Below are 19,319 nucleotides of genomic sequence, written 5' to 3' on the forward strand. Positions count from 1 at the left end.
TTGCACACCAAAAATATGGCGTGTTTTTGCTTATAGATCTGTTATCTTCACTATGTTTTGAAAAGTGTGCACATTGTATCACCTATAACGATATAACCAAAATAGGGACACCGGGTTGAAAGCGGTTAAGATTTCTTTGTTTACCTCGGTAACAACATTCACACAGTGGGCCCTGACTTGTTTGCCCTGGATGTGCAGAGATGTATGTGTGTGTTGTTTTCCTCATGCTGGGCTGTCGTCTGTTGTGCTCATTAGATTAGTTATCTCAACGGGTTCTATTAGAGAGGCTCTGGAGATGAGCTCCCCATTGAAAGAGTCATGATGGACGAGGAAGAAGTGCTGATGTGCAGGTTCCTGCCTCCAGGCTTTCACCTGCTCAGGAACAGCCCCGAGGCTAAAAGAGAACCATCCCCAACCCTACTCAGGCCAGCCAATGAAAGATTGAACAGCTTCAGTCTGAGTTATTTAGTGTAGCTTTCCTCGAATTGGTGATTGGGAAAGATGGCCACAGAGAGAGAAAAAAAAAATACACAATAACCACACAGAAGTTAAACAAAATAGCCATTGAAGTTTGGCTGGGGAAAACATTTAAAGAATAAGAAACGGAAGAAAAACTCACAGGCAATATGGGGGGGGGGGGGGCATTCTACCTTGTTAAATTTCAAACTATTTTATTAGAATGTCAATTCTGTGGTCTTGGCAGGGCTGGGGCGGTGCCTGAGCACCCGAGTGCTGTGGCGGGGCAAGGGGGATGTCTGTGACTGTTGACACCATCTAACGAAGGGGGGAGGAGGGGGATTAGGGCATTTACGGAAGCCGTAATATGATAGGTCAAAAAGACGAGGCACTCCTCCACAGCGACTTGGCTCTGTAATGAATGATTGACTGGGAAAGGAGAAGCTGCCACTCGCTGGCTGAGTGCTCATCCTGACGCCTGCCGCATCGCTCCACGGCTCCCCTTGATCACGTTTGGCTGCTCCCCTTCTCATCTGAGGCACCAGTCTGCAGGGAAAAGCTGCTTTTCCCTCTCATTTTTCTCCCTAATTTACACATTTAAGACATTTTTGTTTGCTTATTTGCAATTCCTTTTTTTTTTTTGTCAGGGAGATTTTCTCTCTATACAGTATCACTCCCTCTCCCAGTCCTGCTTCCCTCTCTCTCACTCTCTCGTGCGTGCGCACGCACACACACACACACACACACACACACACACACACACACACACACACACACACACACACACACACACACACACACACACACACACACTCCCTTACTCACAGCCTTTCCTCTTTCTTCTGTTTGCCTGGAGGCGATGAACTAATTTCAGGTTCCATAATTGCGGCATGTTGTACACCTGTCTGCTATTAATTCTCCCCTGTCTCTCATTCTCTCCCTTAATGAGATATTATTGTAATTATTGTCATTACGCCATTTTCCCATAATGAACTTGATTGATGTTGTTGTTATGGCAGTATTTATTCTCTATAATTAGTGTAAATGTGTTGGAGGTTGTACAGCGCTGATGGCATGAGGCTAGTCTATGGTAAACCCAGTCCTCCTGGCGCTGACCAGCTGACCCCTCAGAGTTCCCGCTCTGTGTGTAGATTTGTCTTGGATGTAAGAGAGGAGAGTTGAGCAGCCTGGTCACCGCTGAATGGGACCCTACTTGTAGCCATTTTTAAGACCATTACAACACGAAAGGCTACACAATAGCCGCTGGGCTTTGTTTCAGCCCGTCACTTGCACTCTGTGAAACCCCCCCCCCCCCCTGTTGCCTTAAAAGAAAAGGTGAAAAGGTTTTGCCAATGCTCCCTTTTTTTTTCTTCTTCTTTTTTGAAAATCTGGTTGTGTTTTGAGAGTGAAGAAAGCTAAAAAAAAAGAGAAAAGTTTTCAGTCACCCCATTTTGAATGTTATTGTTGAAAACGCAAACTACTGGAAGGAATGCTGAAGAAAATCTTTGTTGAATGAACTACGTTGAATTTTTCTTCTTAGTGGCTCTCAATCCAATTAGGAGTTTAATAAGGGTCATGCATTGAGGCTTCACGCTGCAAGTTGGTTCTTTTTGATGCTTTTTTTAGAGGGGTGTGTGGGTGGGGGGGGCTGGAGTTGGATGGGACCACGCTGAAGGCTGGTCTCTTTAGTGTGCTGTGAAGGGGCTTGTGGCCTGGTGAGTCATTGAAACTGTCAGGGGAGCGCAGATGATCTGTTCAATTATTCTGAATGCTGGGTAGGCAGATAAAACAACGCTGTGGTTTGGTTAGTTTCTCAGGTGGTACCAATTACCTGATCTCTGACACTCCTGTCCTCTCTCACCTGCTCCCCTGGTGTCGTCTCAGTGCCCTCGGATTTTCTCTAGAAATACTCCTTGTGACTCTTGTGTTACTTTTGTGTCACATTTTCCCTGACTGTGAGGTTTATCCCAGGCAAGGTTGTGTTAGACTTAACTGTCTAGTTGACACTAGTGTTTTCATCGCTCGTGTTTATCAAGGTCAATCAATCAGTTTCTTCATGACAAGATCTCTTGCATCTTTGTAAAGATTAGGTGGAAATGCAAAATGTCTAGTGTATCGTTGAGAACATTGCATTGGATGCTGAATCGTTCCTTTTTAAATAGATCATATTTGATCTTTAAGCTCTCATCATGTGAGTGAGATTGAATTGGAGGGCCCTGGACGTGGACATGGCCTGCCTTTGAGGGCTGGTTCACATGCTGGGAGCTTTTAGTGTCTGACAGCCGTTTAACTCCACACGACCTGGTTCTCAAGTGCCACCGTTTGGGTCCTCTTGAATCCTGTTAGGAGCTATAATTACAATTCATGCACTCCCAGTGCTCCTTTGAACAGGGATTGAGAGAGCAGAGAGAGCCTCACAGAGCCATAGATCCCCAGCCTCACTGGCCCCTCATCAGTGTGGAAACATTCTCAGAAGCTTTTTACAAAGTGTTAAGATCCTATACCCGCCATCAAAACATTTAGCCGCTCACAGTGGAATCCACCAAAACTATTCTCATTGCATATAGATGCTCATTTCATACATTTTGTGGATTTCATTTAACTTATGTAAAACTGTTTTAAACCTATATGAATATCAACATTTTCTATTTACAAATCACTGGGATGTTTTTTTAATTGTCTTCTATAGTGCAAGTGGAAATGTGTATTTTGCTTCACACATTTCTTGAGACTGTCATTGTGTTCCGTCAAGCATGCAAACAATAACTTTTTTTTGTGGCGAGAGTGAATGCCAAAGCACATTCAAATGCTTTCAAAGGGAGAAAGAAAGAAAGGGCGAGCATAATGCCTAATAGGTGCTTTAGTAATTTCTGAGTTTTCATAGCTTAATCCGTTCTGAAAAGCTCAGGAGAAGAAAGGCTGCAAATGGCCCTCAGTATTAATTTGATGTGACTTCTGTACAATAAGGGCTGTGGATCCCAGAAGCCCATTTTCAAGCTTACCTTCTTTCATCATTCCCAGCCCTTGGAACTTTTGCCTAAATGTTTCATGAAACCAAGGCTGTAAGCTTCTTTGGTATTCTGTCTTTATAGCATCTGCCTTAAGACTATTATTACTGCGTGTTCAAGGCAGAGGAGCACATACAAATATCAGGGCTGCTTTTCCTTTGTGTGAAACTCAAATTGATTTGGTACAATTGGGAGAGCAGTTATATTAAAAACACACATATTCTATGGCTCATTTCTCCCTTTTTCCCAATGGGAAAGCATTCATTTTGGATGTTTACAATTGCAAATGGAGTTTAGTTTTCCCTCTGTTTTTGAATAATAAGGTCTCTATTTGTATTTTTCTTTTTTTATATCGCAGAACCATAAGGTCACATTGTCTGAAATTGCTTATTTTAAATGCAGATTAGTAGCATTGCTTCGGAAAAGGGTTTGGTGGGAACAAGCCGTTGTTGTTGTTGCTTAAAATGGCGCATCATTAATCAGAATCTGATTTCATCCGTAATATTTTGATAAGACAAAAGTGAAATTAAAGTGAAATTTTGCACTCATGTTGATATGCCCTCCCTCTGCAACAGAAACCATTGTGTGAACTCCAGGGGGGTTTAATAAAAGTCTTTATTTGTGTGCTTTTGCTTTCCTGTTGAGAGACAAAGAAGGCCACGGATTTGGACTGTTATGAAATAATCCCATGTTGATGTGTCTTGGGAAGTCGTTTGTTGACTGTAAAAGTAATGTTAGCTGTATCGGTACATGTTCATTCCTACATATTGACAGGAAATGCAGAGTCTAATGTTTTTCTTGTATATCTTTTTTATTATTACACAGAGTAGCATAGTGAGTGCCACATTGGACGGGTCACTGACCCTATAGAAAACAGCTTGCATTAATATGGTCTAATCCAATGTAATTAGTCAAATTACAGCATGCCAAGCAGCTTGTCAGGGGCTGTCGGCTTTGGCAGGCACGCAAGATGGCCTGGAGTCCCACTGGACAGCAGAGACACCCCAAAGGCTGAGCAGAGCTGCCCTAGTCCTCTGACTTTACTCCATTCTGTACATTATGTATTTCTTCTCCCCATCTCTCCTAACAAAGTGTGTGTGTGTGTGTGTGTGTGTGTGTGTGTGTGTGTGTGTGTGTGTGTGTGTGTGTGTGTGTGTGTGTGTGTGTGTGTGTGTGTGTGTGTGTGTGTGTGTGTGTGTGTGTGTGTGTGTGTGTGTGTGTGTGTGTGTGTGTGTGTGTGTGTGTGTGTGTGTGTGTGTGTGTGTGTGGGTGGGGGGGGGGTTTCAACCCCACTGCCACATTTTCACCTTTTCCTGCGTTGTCTCCCATAGCCCCAGGCTGTGAACTTGGCTTCCTGCCTGCCTGCCGAGGTGGATCAAAATGATATGGGGATCCTTAGCACGAGATACAGAAAGTCAAAGTAATTATATCAGTGCCACGTTTCCCTCCTCCGTGAATTTATGAGAGTGAGTCAGATGTACGCTGACTAGCGCTACTGAAAACCGTAGACATAGGTATGACATTTCCTCATGCCGAAGGATTAACATTGGTAAAAAGATTTAAACTACGTAATTACAAGAGGATAAAGTACAAATTATCTAGCGCACTCAACAGCCAGATTATCATCCTCTGCAAGCCCCGCACAGCCCCACGGGGTGAGTCTGGATGACAAAAGGCCTTCATTAGCATAAATTTACAAGCACTCTCGTTCAGAGAAGCCGATAAGAACCTGTTCTACTTTTTGCCTCGGCCATGAATGGCTTGTTGTGCTTTTGGCAATGACAGATAAGTCAGGGTAATTCCACTCTATGCCTGAAAAAATGACGCTCCAGATTCTGGCTGCATCCCGAAGGTGTCACCCACGATAATCCTCAAAGAGCGTCCGGCGGAAAAAGGGGCTGTGTGTTTTCTAGATGATATACCGCGAATGACAGAAAGAATTATACGAAGGGAGACAAATCTGTAACATATTATTAAGCAATTCCCACTGAATAACAGGGATAAAAGGATAATGGATGAGGGTGTCGTTATTACCTTGGCGCAGAGGGAAGAGGCAAACCAAAGGTAGAGAGACAAGATTAATTGAGGACGAGTGAAGCGCTCATTGCTCATCAGGCCCTCTCCTCGTAACCGTTGGCTCTGTCTCTCCCTATCCTCCTCTGTCTCTCTGCCTCTCCATCCCCATCTCCTTCTCTCTGTTCCCCTCTGTCTTACTACATGGCCCCGCCTATTCAACTTCCCCCCCCCCCCCCCCATCCTTCCCACACAACACGGAAACTGAAAACTGGGATTTAAAGCGATCAACTTGGCACTCCCTGTGGCAGCCAGAGCAAGCTGGTACCCAGGCCAGGGAGATTTCAGTCATCTTAAGGCTGACAAGTCCCTGAAGAGGGCCCATTAGTGAAGGCTTGCTGAAAGGACCCCATACCAAATGACTGCATCCCTTCTCTCAAGCTCCTTATTGAAGGCATTCTCAAGCCATTTATCTGGATGATGTGCTCCCTAAGTGTGTTAGTGTGTGCTTGTGCATGTGGTGTGTGTGCACGCATGCTTCCACATAAGCGTACATGTACAGTTTGTGTTTTCCTTGATACCAAACAACATGATACTACAAGGTTTAATGATATGCATTATAATACGTTTTATATCTGCTAATATAATATATATTATACTTGGTAAAACATGTTTTAGCGCTGATTACTGATACTAATGTATGTAGGGTCAGGCTACTCGGGTAACTCATATAAGCAAAGAAATATATGTGAGATCAGGATGAGTGGATGAAGGAAGTAAACATTTTCTTATGATTAAAATCAAGGTCCAGCACTAGACTACAACAATATGTCCGTCCTGCTTTGCTTTACTTCATTTATAACACCTCCTCACATCCAATAAAGTTATTCTTTGTTTAATCATGATAACCCACAGCTACTCTAGGTTTTGGATAGCAACTTGTTTAACAATAATATTGTTAAACAAATATTATGGTTACAATTGTGGGTGAATCTTGCTGCTAATCCTGGCAACTGTGTTTTGAAAACATTATACCACGGCTAGGGGCATGGCACTCTGCTGAAAGTTATTGTCTTTTTGGCCTGGCGAGAGAGTATGTTTTGCACCCTGTCCGTCCGTCCTTCCGTGTGTGTGTGTGCGTGTGTCATTCTGTCTGTGTACAGCTAATCTCCGGCACCGTTGGCTTGATCGCAGCGAAACTGTGCACACTCCTTGGATGCCAGAGCAAAACCTCTGCTCCAAATGTTTCACATGGGCCTGTTATAGCGCCACCAGGAGGCCGATTTGTGCAAAACATTTTTTTCGACAGTACTCCTACAGATTTTGTCCAAAAATCCCGCAAATCGGTACACAGTGTCTCTGTAGTCATTAAACAAAACGGGTCTTTCAGATTTTTCATATTCCATCCTGATTGGCTAAGATTGGCTTCCAAAGTTTGCAGGAGTGCTCCATTTTGAACAAAATGCCTCAAATCATGAACACAGCGTGCAATTTCCGTGAAATTTTGCACACACATTCCCACTAGTCCGAGGAAGAAATGCCACTTGAAAATGTTCAAATCAGCCTCATGGTGGCGCTATAACAGGCCGATTTGTGTTTTTACCTATAACTGCGCCGATCTGTGTAAAACTTTGTTTGCACACTCCCTACAGGCCAAGGAAAAACCTTTGCCCTGCATTTTTCACATTTGCCTCTAATAGCGCCACCAGGAGGCCGACTTATGTAAAACAATTCTTGTGATATTACTCATTCAGATTTCATCCAACTTTCACACCAATTGGTACACATGATCTCTATAGTCATGTGATCAAGAGGGATCTGTTTTATTTTTCATATTCCATCCTGATTGGCTAAGATTGACATCTAAAGTTTGCAGCATTGGCCCGTTTTGAACAAAATGCCGCAAATCATGAACGCAGCATCCGATTGTGGTGAAACATTACACGCACATTCCCACTATGTTGAGGAACAAATGCCACCATTTTAACATTGCCCTATTATAGCGCCACCAGGAGGCCGATTTATTCAAAACACTCTTTTTAATATTACTCCTACAAATTTTGTCCCAACATCATGCAAATCGGTACACATTATCTCTATAGTCAAGTGATCAAGACGGTTCCGTCCGATTTTTCATATTCCATCCTGATACAGTAGGTGAATTCCGAACAATGCTGGCCCACAATAACCTACCTGACCTGGCGGAGACCTGTGCTCCAAGGAGCACTTTTTCTAGTTTATTATTACTTTAGTCTTCTACATAAAGTTCAAATCGTCTGTGGGTTTGTCTGTCTTTGTTTCCAGATTATTATTAAACTAGGACGGCGCCATGCATGTCGTGAACGATGCAAGTCGGGAATACATGTCGCCATACATCTTATGATGACCTGCTGTCTCCATACTGTACCTTCTGTTCTCACCCACTTTACGTTGAATTGGATAAATATGCCTTCCTTTTTCTTCATCTCAACATTACTGCCATTCTCCTATCACATTTTTCCATATTATTGCTTTTGCATACTTTCTGTTCAATTACATTCGCTGTCACTTATTGGCGATGTGGCACAAGATAGATAGATATGGACACACATTCCGCATCAGCGCAAATCGCCATTGTTAGGCAACAGTTTCTGTTGCTGCCTTTGACATCAGACCAGAGCTCGATCAGCGAGAGAGACAGAGAAAGAGGTATAGGGAGGGGGAAGAGAGTGAGAGGGAGGAAGAGAGCTTATTTCACCCACACAATAACCCGGCAATTGCTGGGTACTGAAACCTGAATACGCTGATCGACCCATTGCGTTGTCAGTGCAATAACCCTGGCAACATCAGGCAAGCTTCGTTCTCAAAATAAAGCTTTTGCATACTTAATTGAGGTAAATAAAATAATAGATGCCTTCCAAAGCATTTCATGGACCACACTGCTGGAGGGCATTATGTCCAGGGTTTGTTTATTTTTCATAAACATTATATTTATAGAAAATCTTTGTTTAAACATACAATACACAGTGTAGAATGTTTAAAGGGTCCTCACTCTTAAAGTAGGAATGACAAGCAATAGGAGATGAGCTCTTCCCTCCCATCCTACCACAGCAGTGTGTAGCGCCTGCTAATGTGCATGAAATGCCGCCCGTGACATAAATGTTATTGACAAACTTGGCTGGACATTTGGGGCAGTGATCTGCAGCGTGTTTAATGCATATTCATCTCCCTTATCCCACTGGCCTTGCCAGAGCTCCAGAGCTGTGTCTTCTTGCCACACTCCAACTACCACCCAAATGTAAAGTGACACTGATTATGCAAATCTGTATCTTGTTTCCCCCCAATACCTGCATTAGAAACCAGCCAGAGTACTTTATTGAAGTTGAGATATGGGGCCGCGTGAGAGAAATGGAGGGGAACGTTGCTTTCCTATAATCTGGTGCAATCTTTTCCCAGTTTCATATTTCTGTACTTCATAATATACTGTCGTATATGGAAGAGCAGATGAAAAACATGCTTTGATGCTTATGTGGTTTATTATAAGTCTCACTGGGACCTAGAAATGTCTGGTAGTAAAACCCAAATGGTTTGTATAAGACATGCATCACTCGGTAAATCAGAGTGCAACTCGGCAACCTGCAAATATTAATTGATTGTATTGTTCTTGTGTGCAGTGCAGGACATTAGATATGACATATTCACATATTCAGTACTTCGCTGCATTTTAAGTAAAAGTGTAATGCGCAGATTTAAATAGAATAAAATCATATGTGTATCTGTTTTCCATGACCTGTTTGCCATGTGACCCTGGCTGACTGTGAAAACCAGATTTCTATGGTTCCTCTGCTTCTTTGCTGCCTGCCTATACTTCGTCCACAGATTTGGTCCACATTGCCCGGGGTCAGTTTTTGGATACAGTGTGTGCTGATCCTCCAAATTGCTGTGCGTGAAATCCATCCCGCATTCTCCTGGGGGAGTAGTCATATCACTCAAAATGAAAACTGCCTCTCCTCTCCTCCCCTCATTCTTCCCTTGCACCATTCTCTCTGGCCGCCCGGGACCTTTCCATTGTGAGTCTTTATAGTGGAAGCCTATTAGACAAATCTGAGAAGAACACTGCAGAGGTACCATGATGCCAGGTTGTCAGCGTGCTCCATACCCCCATATAAATATATCAGTCATGCTGGCTTGGCGGTCTCCTGGAATCATATTATTTCAGTAGGAATGCAATAGAGGGAGATTGCATTGTTCCACGCAGAGTTGAAATTGAATCAGGTTTTTTAGTAGGAACTGCTCTGTTGGATGTATTAATAACGTCTGTCGTAATCTCTGGACGATTATAGGGTTAGATCTACTCACGAGTCATATGTGATTAGAATCGATTCCCATGCATGAAACGGCTTTCTTTCTTTTTCCTTTTGCATTTTAATGAGTTATGTGTTCCAACTGGAGCATCTGTTATTCTACAGAAGTCTGAGCCTAAACACTGGTTGTCACCTGTGACTCTCCTCATCCTCGTCTGTCTCAATATTTTTCAGCCGTGATGTTCCACAGGCAGAACAGAGCCCGGCCTCTGTCAAATCAGCAGAAGAAGGGAAGCAGAATAAAGGGGAACGGACGACAGAGATGTTAAATTGCATTATGGCTATTATGTGGGAGAGGGGTGCACCTCCTCTGCAGCTGGCAGAGCAGCGCATGCGCGTATGGATCCTAATGAGCCTGTGTAGAGGGACCTGGGTGGAAACAAAAGGCTGGGCTTGTCGGCCATACCCCCCCACCACCACCACCACCTCCCTCCACCCGCCCCCTCACCGCTCCCCCCAGCCTGGAGCGTGACAGACCAAGAGCAGAGCGCCGGTTCCTTCCTGGTGGCGTGATTAGATTGGGGCCGAAGTCTCCAGCTGGCAGGCCTGTCTGTGACTGGAGGCGGCCGTCCCCAGTGCTTGTCACTAGCTGACACCTCTGACAGGCAGGGGACAGCTTCAGCAGACAGGTTCATTAAATGGCATTTTTTACAGCTGGGCCTCCAAAAATGAGGGCTGGGTTTTGTCAAAGTTCCAAGTCTACAGGGGGCCCCTGCTTGTTGGTTTAAACCAAAGCTTTGTTGTTATGACAAATTTTTTGATCTGGGCTGTTTGAAATAGGCTCTTTTTTACCCTCCTCTTTAGCCTGTCTCTTTTGTTGACAGCTAGCCCTTTGGCCTGTACTTTGTCACAGCAGCATAAATGTGAACTTTAGCTGGGTAACAAGCAACAACCAAGGGTACATCTTATCACATCAACAATCCTATTGCTGCTGCTTTCGCTGAATCTGAAACAATTCGTGGGAACCTGGAATATCATGTAATGCAACTCCTAGCGAAACTGCACAAATACATTTTGAGCATAATATAGCTTGTATGATATATTTAATGGAACATATTACTGTACATGTAACAAACAGTACATTTGGGGTTATAATTCATGGCTAAATGGATTAGTTATAGAGTTATCACATTTCCATGCTGAAAACACAAACTACTTCCTGATGTATCTGTATCCCTGCACCACTCGAGCCGCCTGAGCTCACCTGTACCCTGATGAAGTAAGCTGTTGTTGCCATCCCGTGGTGCCAATACAGCGTGCCTATCCGCATGCCTGGCACTCTAAAGACTGCTTCACAAACACCAGGTAACAGAGAGGGAGTGGGGATAAACAGTCCTGATGTCCCTCGGCAGTGTGCTCGCGGCTGCACTACATTTCATGCCATCCCTCCATCTCACTTCAGATCCCTTCCTTTCCCTTTCCCTGCTACGTCCTCTCCAGTCAGCACACTTCCTCCTCTGGGCTGTGCTGCTGTCTCTATGACAACTGTTTGAGTAGGGGGTTGCTGAGGTGTCAAGCAGGGGCATTACTGGGAGGAGAGCACCAGAGATGCGGCGCTGCACGTCCAGCATCTCCACCTAATCCAATTTTAATTGAGCTCCAGAGACTTTGATGTGGCACAGAGGTCGGGCATGAGCTATTCCAGGGAGAAATTAAGGCAGCCCGGCTCGCGCCGCACTCTTCCAGCCTGTCACTATTTTAAATGAGCATTAGCATCGGACCTAACCCAGCCGAACATCTCACTCTGCCTTCTTCCCTCCCGATTCCACCGCCAACCCATCTCGCACACACACACACACACACACACACACACACACACACACACACACACACACACACACACACACACACACACGCGAACAGTCGAACACACACACACTACGGCACTGCTGTGTTGGTGTACTGTCTACTGTTCTGTGTTGTATCTGTATTCACATGCGCGAATGCAGACATGCATCAAGATGGCCCTCGTGTCTGTGCCGCACCACACTAATAGAATGCGAATGTGTGAGATTATGGCCCAGGGAGTTGATGAGGTCGCCCCGCCATGGTTCACGCTGTTGGACAAAAAGGGGGGCGAGGTAGATTGAAGGTGAGATGGGAGGAGGAAGGTGTGTGAGAGGATCATTCTCACCTGTCAGAGAGAGTCTCTCTTGATCTCTCCATGTGGGCGCCTCTCCTTGGCACGGTTGTTTTATTGATTATTTATGTGTCACTGACCATGGGGACTGTTTTTTGTTTCACCTGCCCTCGCCTCTGGCAGATGTTATAGGCCAAAGGGAACGTGTGAAAAACACAGTAGGAATGTGTGAAAGCTGGTTTGTCGCACATGGGATACACTGTAATATTTGGACAGCAATAGAATCTAGCCTACCATGGATATACCTGAGAGCATTATTACTATTATACAGCCTGTCAACAATGTTTTGTTACAATCTGAAATGCTATTATATTAATTGTGCATGTTATTTCACACACTGTGCCAGACCATCAGGGAGTAAAATATTTGCATATATAAACTCACATGCAAACTTAAACTTCTGGTCTAATCATGATTGGCTATAGGCCAAGCAATCTAGAACAGGGTTTGTGTGTATATGTTACAGGTAAATTGGCATTCCAGGTAAATTGGAAAAGAAGCGCTTGTTTTCACCGCCCCCTGCAGGCAATTCTGTAGAATCAACGCTAGAGGGCACACACGCACGCATGCACGCATGCACACGCGCACAAACGAGCACGCACACGCATGCGCACACACACACACACACACACACACACACACACCCGCGAACAGCCTTATTCCATGCAGTTGACGCACAAGGGGGCGAGGGGGCGGTGCTGGCGGGCTATGTTAGTGCAGTGAGTGGCAGTTGGGGCAAACGCAGTCCCCACAACATCATTTACGATTCTTTGCCTATCGGTACATAACTCGGACGGCGCTTTAGTCGACTAGCAGACCATCGGCCGGTCGTCGCGGGCACTCGCGCCTGGAGGCACTCGGGCGCGACTCCTCGGCCTCAAGGTCTGCTGAGTCGGCGCGCCTCCGTCATGGTCCAAAAGAATACTTTATCGGCGAAAAAAAGTAGTCCAAGGTTGTTTGAAAAAGTAGTGTCCCAAGCGGGAGTCAAACCCAGACTCCAAGCGGTAGTGGATGGGAAGTCCAATGATTATCGAAGTGCGCCACTGAAGCTGGTGCTTGCATCTCCTGGTTGCTTTTTTGTTCTTCTAGTCCTCGCATCAAAGCCTCGCCTCGCAGCCCCGTGCCTAAAAACAAGCGCTCCACTTCCAATTTACCTGGAATGCCAATTTACCTGTGACATATATATCTGTCTGTCTGTCTGTCCGTATGTCCGTCCGTCCGTATGTATGTGTGTATCAGTGTATGCATGTATGCCTCCTCAAAAGTAGACCAATTACAGCTGCCTGGCAAAGTGAAAGTCATAGAGAGTGAAAAATGTTAAATGGTGGTGGAATATAGCGCCTTTATCAAAAGTGCTTTATAATGTGCAATACATTCCCCCAACCACACACACATTCACACACTGACGGCGGAGGAAACCATGCAAACAGCTCATTGGAAGCAGTTAGGTGTTCAGTGTCTTGCCCAAGGACACTTCAACACTAACCTAGGGGGAGCCGGGGATCGAACCAGGAAACGTCCGATTCCCAAGCGGCTGCTCTACCTTGCCACTTTGCCACCCTTTACCGAAAGTTGGATTGTAGTTGAAAATCTATACAAATACAAAAAACAAAATCCCAGTGAATCTCTTAGTTACAGTACACCAACATCGTTCTGGTGAAGTACTTTTGTACTTAAAGCTTAAGTGTTTATAAAGACCACTATTTTCATTTGGCTGAAGGAGACATACAGTAGACCATCACCACATTAGAATTGTATTATCAGCTATAATGTCATAACAAACTAATGTAGACTTACCATGAGGGTCCTGGTTGTAAAAAGATGCTGTAGAATCCACACATCATGTATACAATCAGTCTAGTTTTAAGAAAAAAACATGTTTAATTTTGCGATGTCATGGAGAAATACTTCATTACCCACAATGTGTAGCAGCGACATCTGTGATTGGTGGATCTCACGTTAACTGTTGTGGTGGTCCGCCCCTAATGATTTTATTTTCACGTGATTGATTCACAAGCCAGATCACACCCCATTCACAAATCACTGTCATCCAATCACACTCATTCAATGAGTGTGATTGCGGGTAGGGAATGTTACCGCCCCCACCTGTGAATGTAGATCCCATCGCCCGGAGACATGATTGTAAATCGTCACTGAACATCACTACCAGTCAACTACAATACCGGTATCAACAATATAAAGACTATAATAAAGACAACAATCGAAGTTAAAAAGAAGCAAGCTAAATGTTCATTTTTGATGGAAGTATTGTAAAGGCATGCGCAATGACTCATGGGAGAACCAGTTCCTTCATTCTTAAAATATGTACACAGTCTTGTACCTTCGTCTTTTTCCGTTTTCCAAAAACATTTCTGAACAGAATCAAGTGTTTTGGCTTGGTTCTAGACTTAAAACTCTTAATATAACGATTTCCTTAAATGAATGGAGAAATGAATGGGATTTCTACCTCTGGAACCTGCGCCGGTGAAAAACATTGCGGCGACTGTTACGCTCTATTGTCCATTACAGTGGCGGTACTCAACATAATTTATTTGATGCTGTGAATCTATTTGAACCCCTTGTCTCTCCTCTCTAGGTGCTGGCATATTCTGAGGGCCTACATGGGAAATGGATGTTCAGTGAGATCCGAGCTGTGTTCTCCAGACGCTATCTCCTGCAGAGCACGGCGCTGGAGGTCTTTATGGCCAACCGCAGTAAGCAGAAGCTCCCATCACGTCACATGACGCCGTTCCAATTCCTGACCAGTGGTGGACAGTAACTAAGTACATTTACTTGAGTACTGTACTTAATTTTCTGCTTGTAGATCAGCTATTTTCACTTTTTGTGAACATTTCAGAAAATGCCGGATGTTTTTAAAATGTTCTGGAAATCTTCAAAACTTCAATACGTAACAGCAATGCATTGATATTAAAAAGAAAATGTACTTCCTAATTTGTACTTTTGAATAGGCTAGTTGAGTATTTACTTGAGTATTTACTTTGTCCACCACTGTCCCTGAATCACATTTGTATTTGTTTCACTCACTGGCTTCTCTGTCCACACAGCATCAGTCATGTTCAACTTCCCCGATCAGGCCACAGTGAAGAAAGTTGTTTACAGTCTTCCTCGAGTGGGAGTGGGCACCAGTTATGGGCTCCCACAAGCCAGGTGGGTCCTAGATAACGCAACAATTATTTTCTTTCATATCGGTTGACAGAGGTGTTTGTTTCTCCCTTGTTATCTGATTAACCACTTAAGCCCTATATACTGTACTTTGTTGTATGACATATAGCAAAAATAGATGACTTTATATTATACTAGACTGGTTCGGGACGCTATTCGGAACTCACATCTAGAGTTCGGGCCTCTATGTGGCCCTCACACCTTCGTCGCACTGCCGATCCGACCAATATATCAGAGTCATAGTGTTGGGCTTTGTCAGAGTACCCGTTGTACCCCTCTACCTGTGTCCCTTTTATGCCCATATATGGAAATATCTGTATATGTTAGTCCTTGTCCCTTTTATGCCCATATATGGAGATCCCTCATCAGTATATTTATGCCCATAATTTGGAATGCCCATATTGGTTGATCGGCCGTTCTGGACAACTGGATATCCGAACTACTCGACGGCGGGCACCACACTCCCTCGAGTCCTTGCTGCTGCGTGCACCGAGTTTGAAGTTGGTCAGTCCCAGTGCACACAATCTTCTCTTTGATCAGTCCCATATATGCACATGAACATATCTGGGCATAGCGGTCGGAAATGTGGCTCTGGACAACCGGATCTCTGTATCTGTCAGTCCATGTCCCTTTTATGCCCATATATGGAGATCATGTCGTCATCAGTATATTCCCATATATGAGCATGCCCCCTTTTGTGCCCATATATGGAGCTGACTTTGTTTGTGGCTGATGCCATGACGACACAAATTTGGGCGTAGCTGCATTGGGCACTCCATATATCCTCCTATAATTTCACAAACCTCTGTCTCTCTGTAGTAGTGTAGTAGTGTAGTGCGTAGTGTAGTGCGTGGTGTCATGGAAAGCTGCCCGGTTCTCCTCAGTGACTGGAGCAATTGCTCTGAATTTGCACACAGCCATTGACCATTACCATCTGAACTTAACTGCGAAGCCTGTTTCTCAATTTCATCTCAGCGTATTATTAGCGTTTATGTGTCACACAATGGGAGATAACGTTGCCAGGTTTCGCGCGAGAAACAAGCAGCAAGGTCTATGAAAACAAGGCCAAACGAAGCGAGCCCTACAAGCAACACGGTCTATGAAAAGAAGGCCAAACGAAGCGCCTTCACACATATACATTGCCTCTTGGAAAACAGACGATCTACAAGCTCACAACGCGTCCCCACACCCATCTGCACTTTCACAAACAACGCCAAAAACACACTACCACCAATATTGCCCCTAAACCGCTTACAATAAGCGAACATGACAACACCGAGCCACATTCCATTCACTGCGTTCCGTTCACCGCAGCACAACAGAACCACTTCAGAGACACGACGACATCATTTACGAGCGTTTACACACAAAACATTCTTACGGGTGTGTGTGTGTGTGTGTGTGTGTGTGTGTGTGTGTGTGTGTGTGTGTGTGTGTGTGTGTGTGTGTGTGTGTGTGTGTGTGTGTGTGTGTGTGTGTGTGTGTGTGTGTGTGTGTGTGTGTGTGTGTGTGTGTGTGTGCGTGTTTGCGACGGGACCCGGGGGTTCCGCGGCGGGTGGAGGGGATTGCCCGTGGGGAGGGGCGATGGGGAGGGGGAGGGGGGGGGGGATGTGCGGCGGGCGGCATGACGCGCGAGGGGGGGAACCGCGCGCCAGGACCTGCAATAACCCCACGTTTGCAACTATTTTCACCTGCGCCCTTCACCGGGTATGGTCTAGTGGTTATAACTTATGGCTGAGTCAGAGAGTCAGAGCGCCCGCCGGCCGGACGGCCCGCCCTCCCATTGGCCAATTGTAATATAGGATAAGCTTATTCTATAGGCTCACAACACATTTCACCACGGTGCATTGTGAGCTTGTAGATCGGTTATTCTCACAATTTTTTTAAACAATTTTGTTAAATGTTCAATTTAAGAACAATGGCTTCTATTTCAGCATGCTAACTCTCCAGTAAGAGAAAGGATGTCTTGGAATCCCAATCGATAATGTCACTGGTAGGCAGGTTTCTGAACTGTCCACAACCCTCCGCTGAGACAGTGAATAAAATGGTGCCATCTTACAATGAGCATTAGTGAGCATCATATGAATATAAGTTAGAAAATGGGTGAAGTGCTCCTTTAATAATTATTTATTGAGTATAATGTGCTAAGTGCTCTCATCCCCTTAAGCTGTGTTTATTTGGTGATGTAGCCAGTGTAGCCCCGCTTGGCCGGCGGCAGAGGCGTATTTTAAGTCCCATTGCTCTTGACATTGGTGTGCACTGACCCTGATTGAACTGACCTAGTTCTCTAACTGAAGACTCTACCACAGTAGCTGTCTCCAGCCCACTGACCACAGAGAAACCCACTCAGTCCCCCATGACTCTGACATTGTTAACAGGCCTGTTAATATGCTCATATAAAGCAGGCACATTTCCTCTGGTCCCGAGTGTTAGCTGATGAGATGTAATACTTTCAATTTACATTCCTGAATGAATGTATTATATTAGAAAAAGGAAATATTTTCATAATTGGATTCCAAGGTGTATTCTGCACTCAAGTGTGTACAGTAGTTTTACATTGTATGTGAAATATACAGTGTATTGTCACTGTCAGGCGGAAACCTTGTATGTCCAAAACGGTTACTTTTCAGGAAATGTAAAAAAGAACCCGTGTTCATATGTACTGTACTGTTTGTACAGTACATATGAATTAAATATGAAGTAAATTCATATGTAGCATATGCATGTACAAGTAAATTCTTATGCAGCCTACTGTACAAACAGTAGGCTACTTGTTTGACATGATCAGTTACAAAAACAAATCTCCTTTTTCTGTTTTGTGGTCAATGGATTCATGTATTTCCCAGGCGCATCTCCCTGGCAACACCTCGGCAGCTTTTCAAGTCGTCCAACATGACCCAGCGTTGGCAGCGGCGAGAAATCTCCAACTTTGAGTACCTCATGTTCCTCAACACCATTGCAGGTTAGACTACATCGTTCTTCACCCTCACTGATGTGTATAGTATGCCTTCTGCCTTCTTGTACATTCCCCATTAAAAGGTTTCCTGCCTTAACCACTGAAACCCTATATACATAGTTAACTGAGCTTGTAGATCTGCTATTTTTGCTGAATATTCGGCCCAGAATTGTGATGGTTCATATTAAGAAGTTCATCATATCTGCCATTCTACCTGTACTACTCGCTGCTATTTCGCTGCTTGTACCTGTATGTGTGAGTGGCAAATAAACCCCTGTTGATTCTTGATTGATTCATTAAGCCAAGCACCTCCGATTCCTATCCACATTTTTTGCATTTTACCCTTCACTTTTATCAGCTATATAAATTAGATTTCCAAGAATAACCACTGTAGATGATTTGAATGCAAATGCAACCATCTGTGACTTTTCGAAGTCGAAGTTCCCCCATCATCGTGAATACCTATTTTGCATCAATTTACTCTAGAAAGCTGTAAAGCCCACACAAGTATGCCATATTTGTTTAATAAATCACACTGTCCTTAAGTGGCAGTTGATGCAGTACAGTACTCTGCTGTTCACGTGAGTCGGCTGTTTGAAGCAAAGAACAGGCACAGCAGATTTTTTGCTAGATAATTAGTGCCTGGCTATGTGAAAGTGTACACACGTGTGTCTGTGGAGTTGAGAGGTGCTATTGTCGACTCTCTGATCTGAACTGCAGCTTAACAGGGAACGCGAGAGAGACTGGCGCTCTACTCTGCTATGAGAGGTGTCATCCTCTCTCTCTCGCGCTGCATATTCATGCATATTTATATTTAGCTCGCGCTCGAGTTCGATACATTATTGTCAGCTAATTAGATGTAAGGCAGACAGAAAAACATGCCCAAAATTCATTAAAAATCCCTGGTAATGACCTGGGCTGACAGCAATGTCAGAGCGGTGTGGGGCGGGCAGACAGGCGGGGGTGAAGCTGGGGAGATGTGTGAATGGGAAGTGCTCTTCTAATTAAACACTATTCCACTGTTATTAACATCCTGCCATCCCGACTTGGGCTTCAGCACCAGCCGGTCTAGTCGCATCACTACCCCCATCTTATCTTCCATGCTCAATCCGTTACTTCCCTTTGGCTTTGTGGCATTAACCTTAATTATGTTCTGTAACTTCCCAAAGACCCTGGCTATTCTGAAGCAACACCCTCTCATTGACTCAAAAGGACAGAGC

General features: G+C 44.4%; 1 protein-coding gene across 1 annotated transcript in view; it reads left to right on the top strand.

Moving 5' to 3' along the window:
- Positions 1-19,319, top strand: part of LOC308086198 (neurobeachin-like) — a gene marked incomplete at its 5' end in the record, with an annotated part of 275,853 nt that overhangs the window by 208,439 nt on the left and 48,095 nt on the right. The window contains 3 exon segments of the mRNA XM_080429641.1: positions 14,557-14,674; positions 15,026-15,128; positions 17,990-18,105. Of these exon segments, the coding sequence (XP_080285767.1) occupies positions 14,557-14,674; positions 15,026-15,128; positions 17,990-18,105 (337 nt within the window).

The sequence above is a fragment of the Gymnoscopelus braueri genome (genome assembly GCF_963280865.1).
Source record: "Gymnoscopelus braueri genome assembly, chromosome: 5".
NCBI lineage: Eukaryota > Metazoa > Chordata > Actinopteri > Myctophiformes > Myctophidae > Gymnoscopelus > Gymnoscopelus braueri.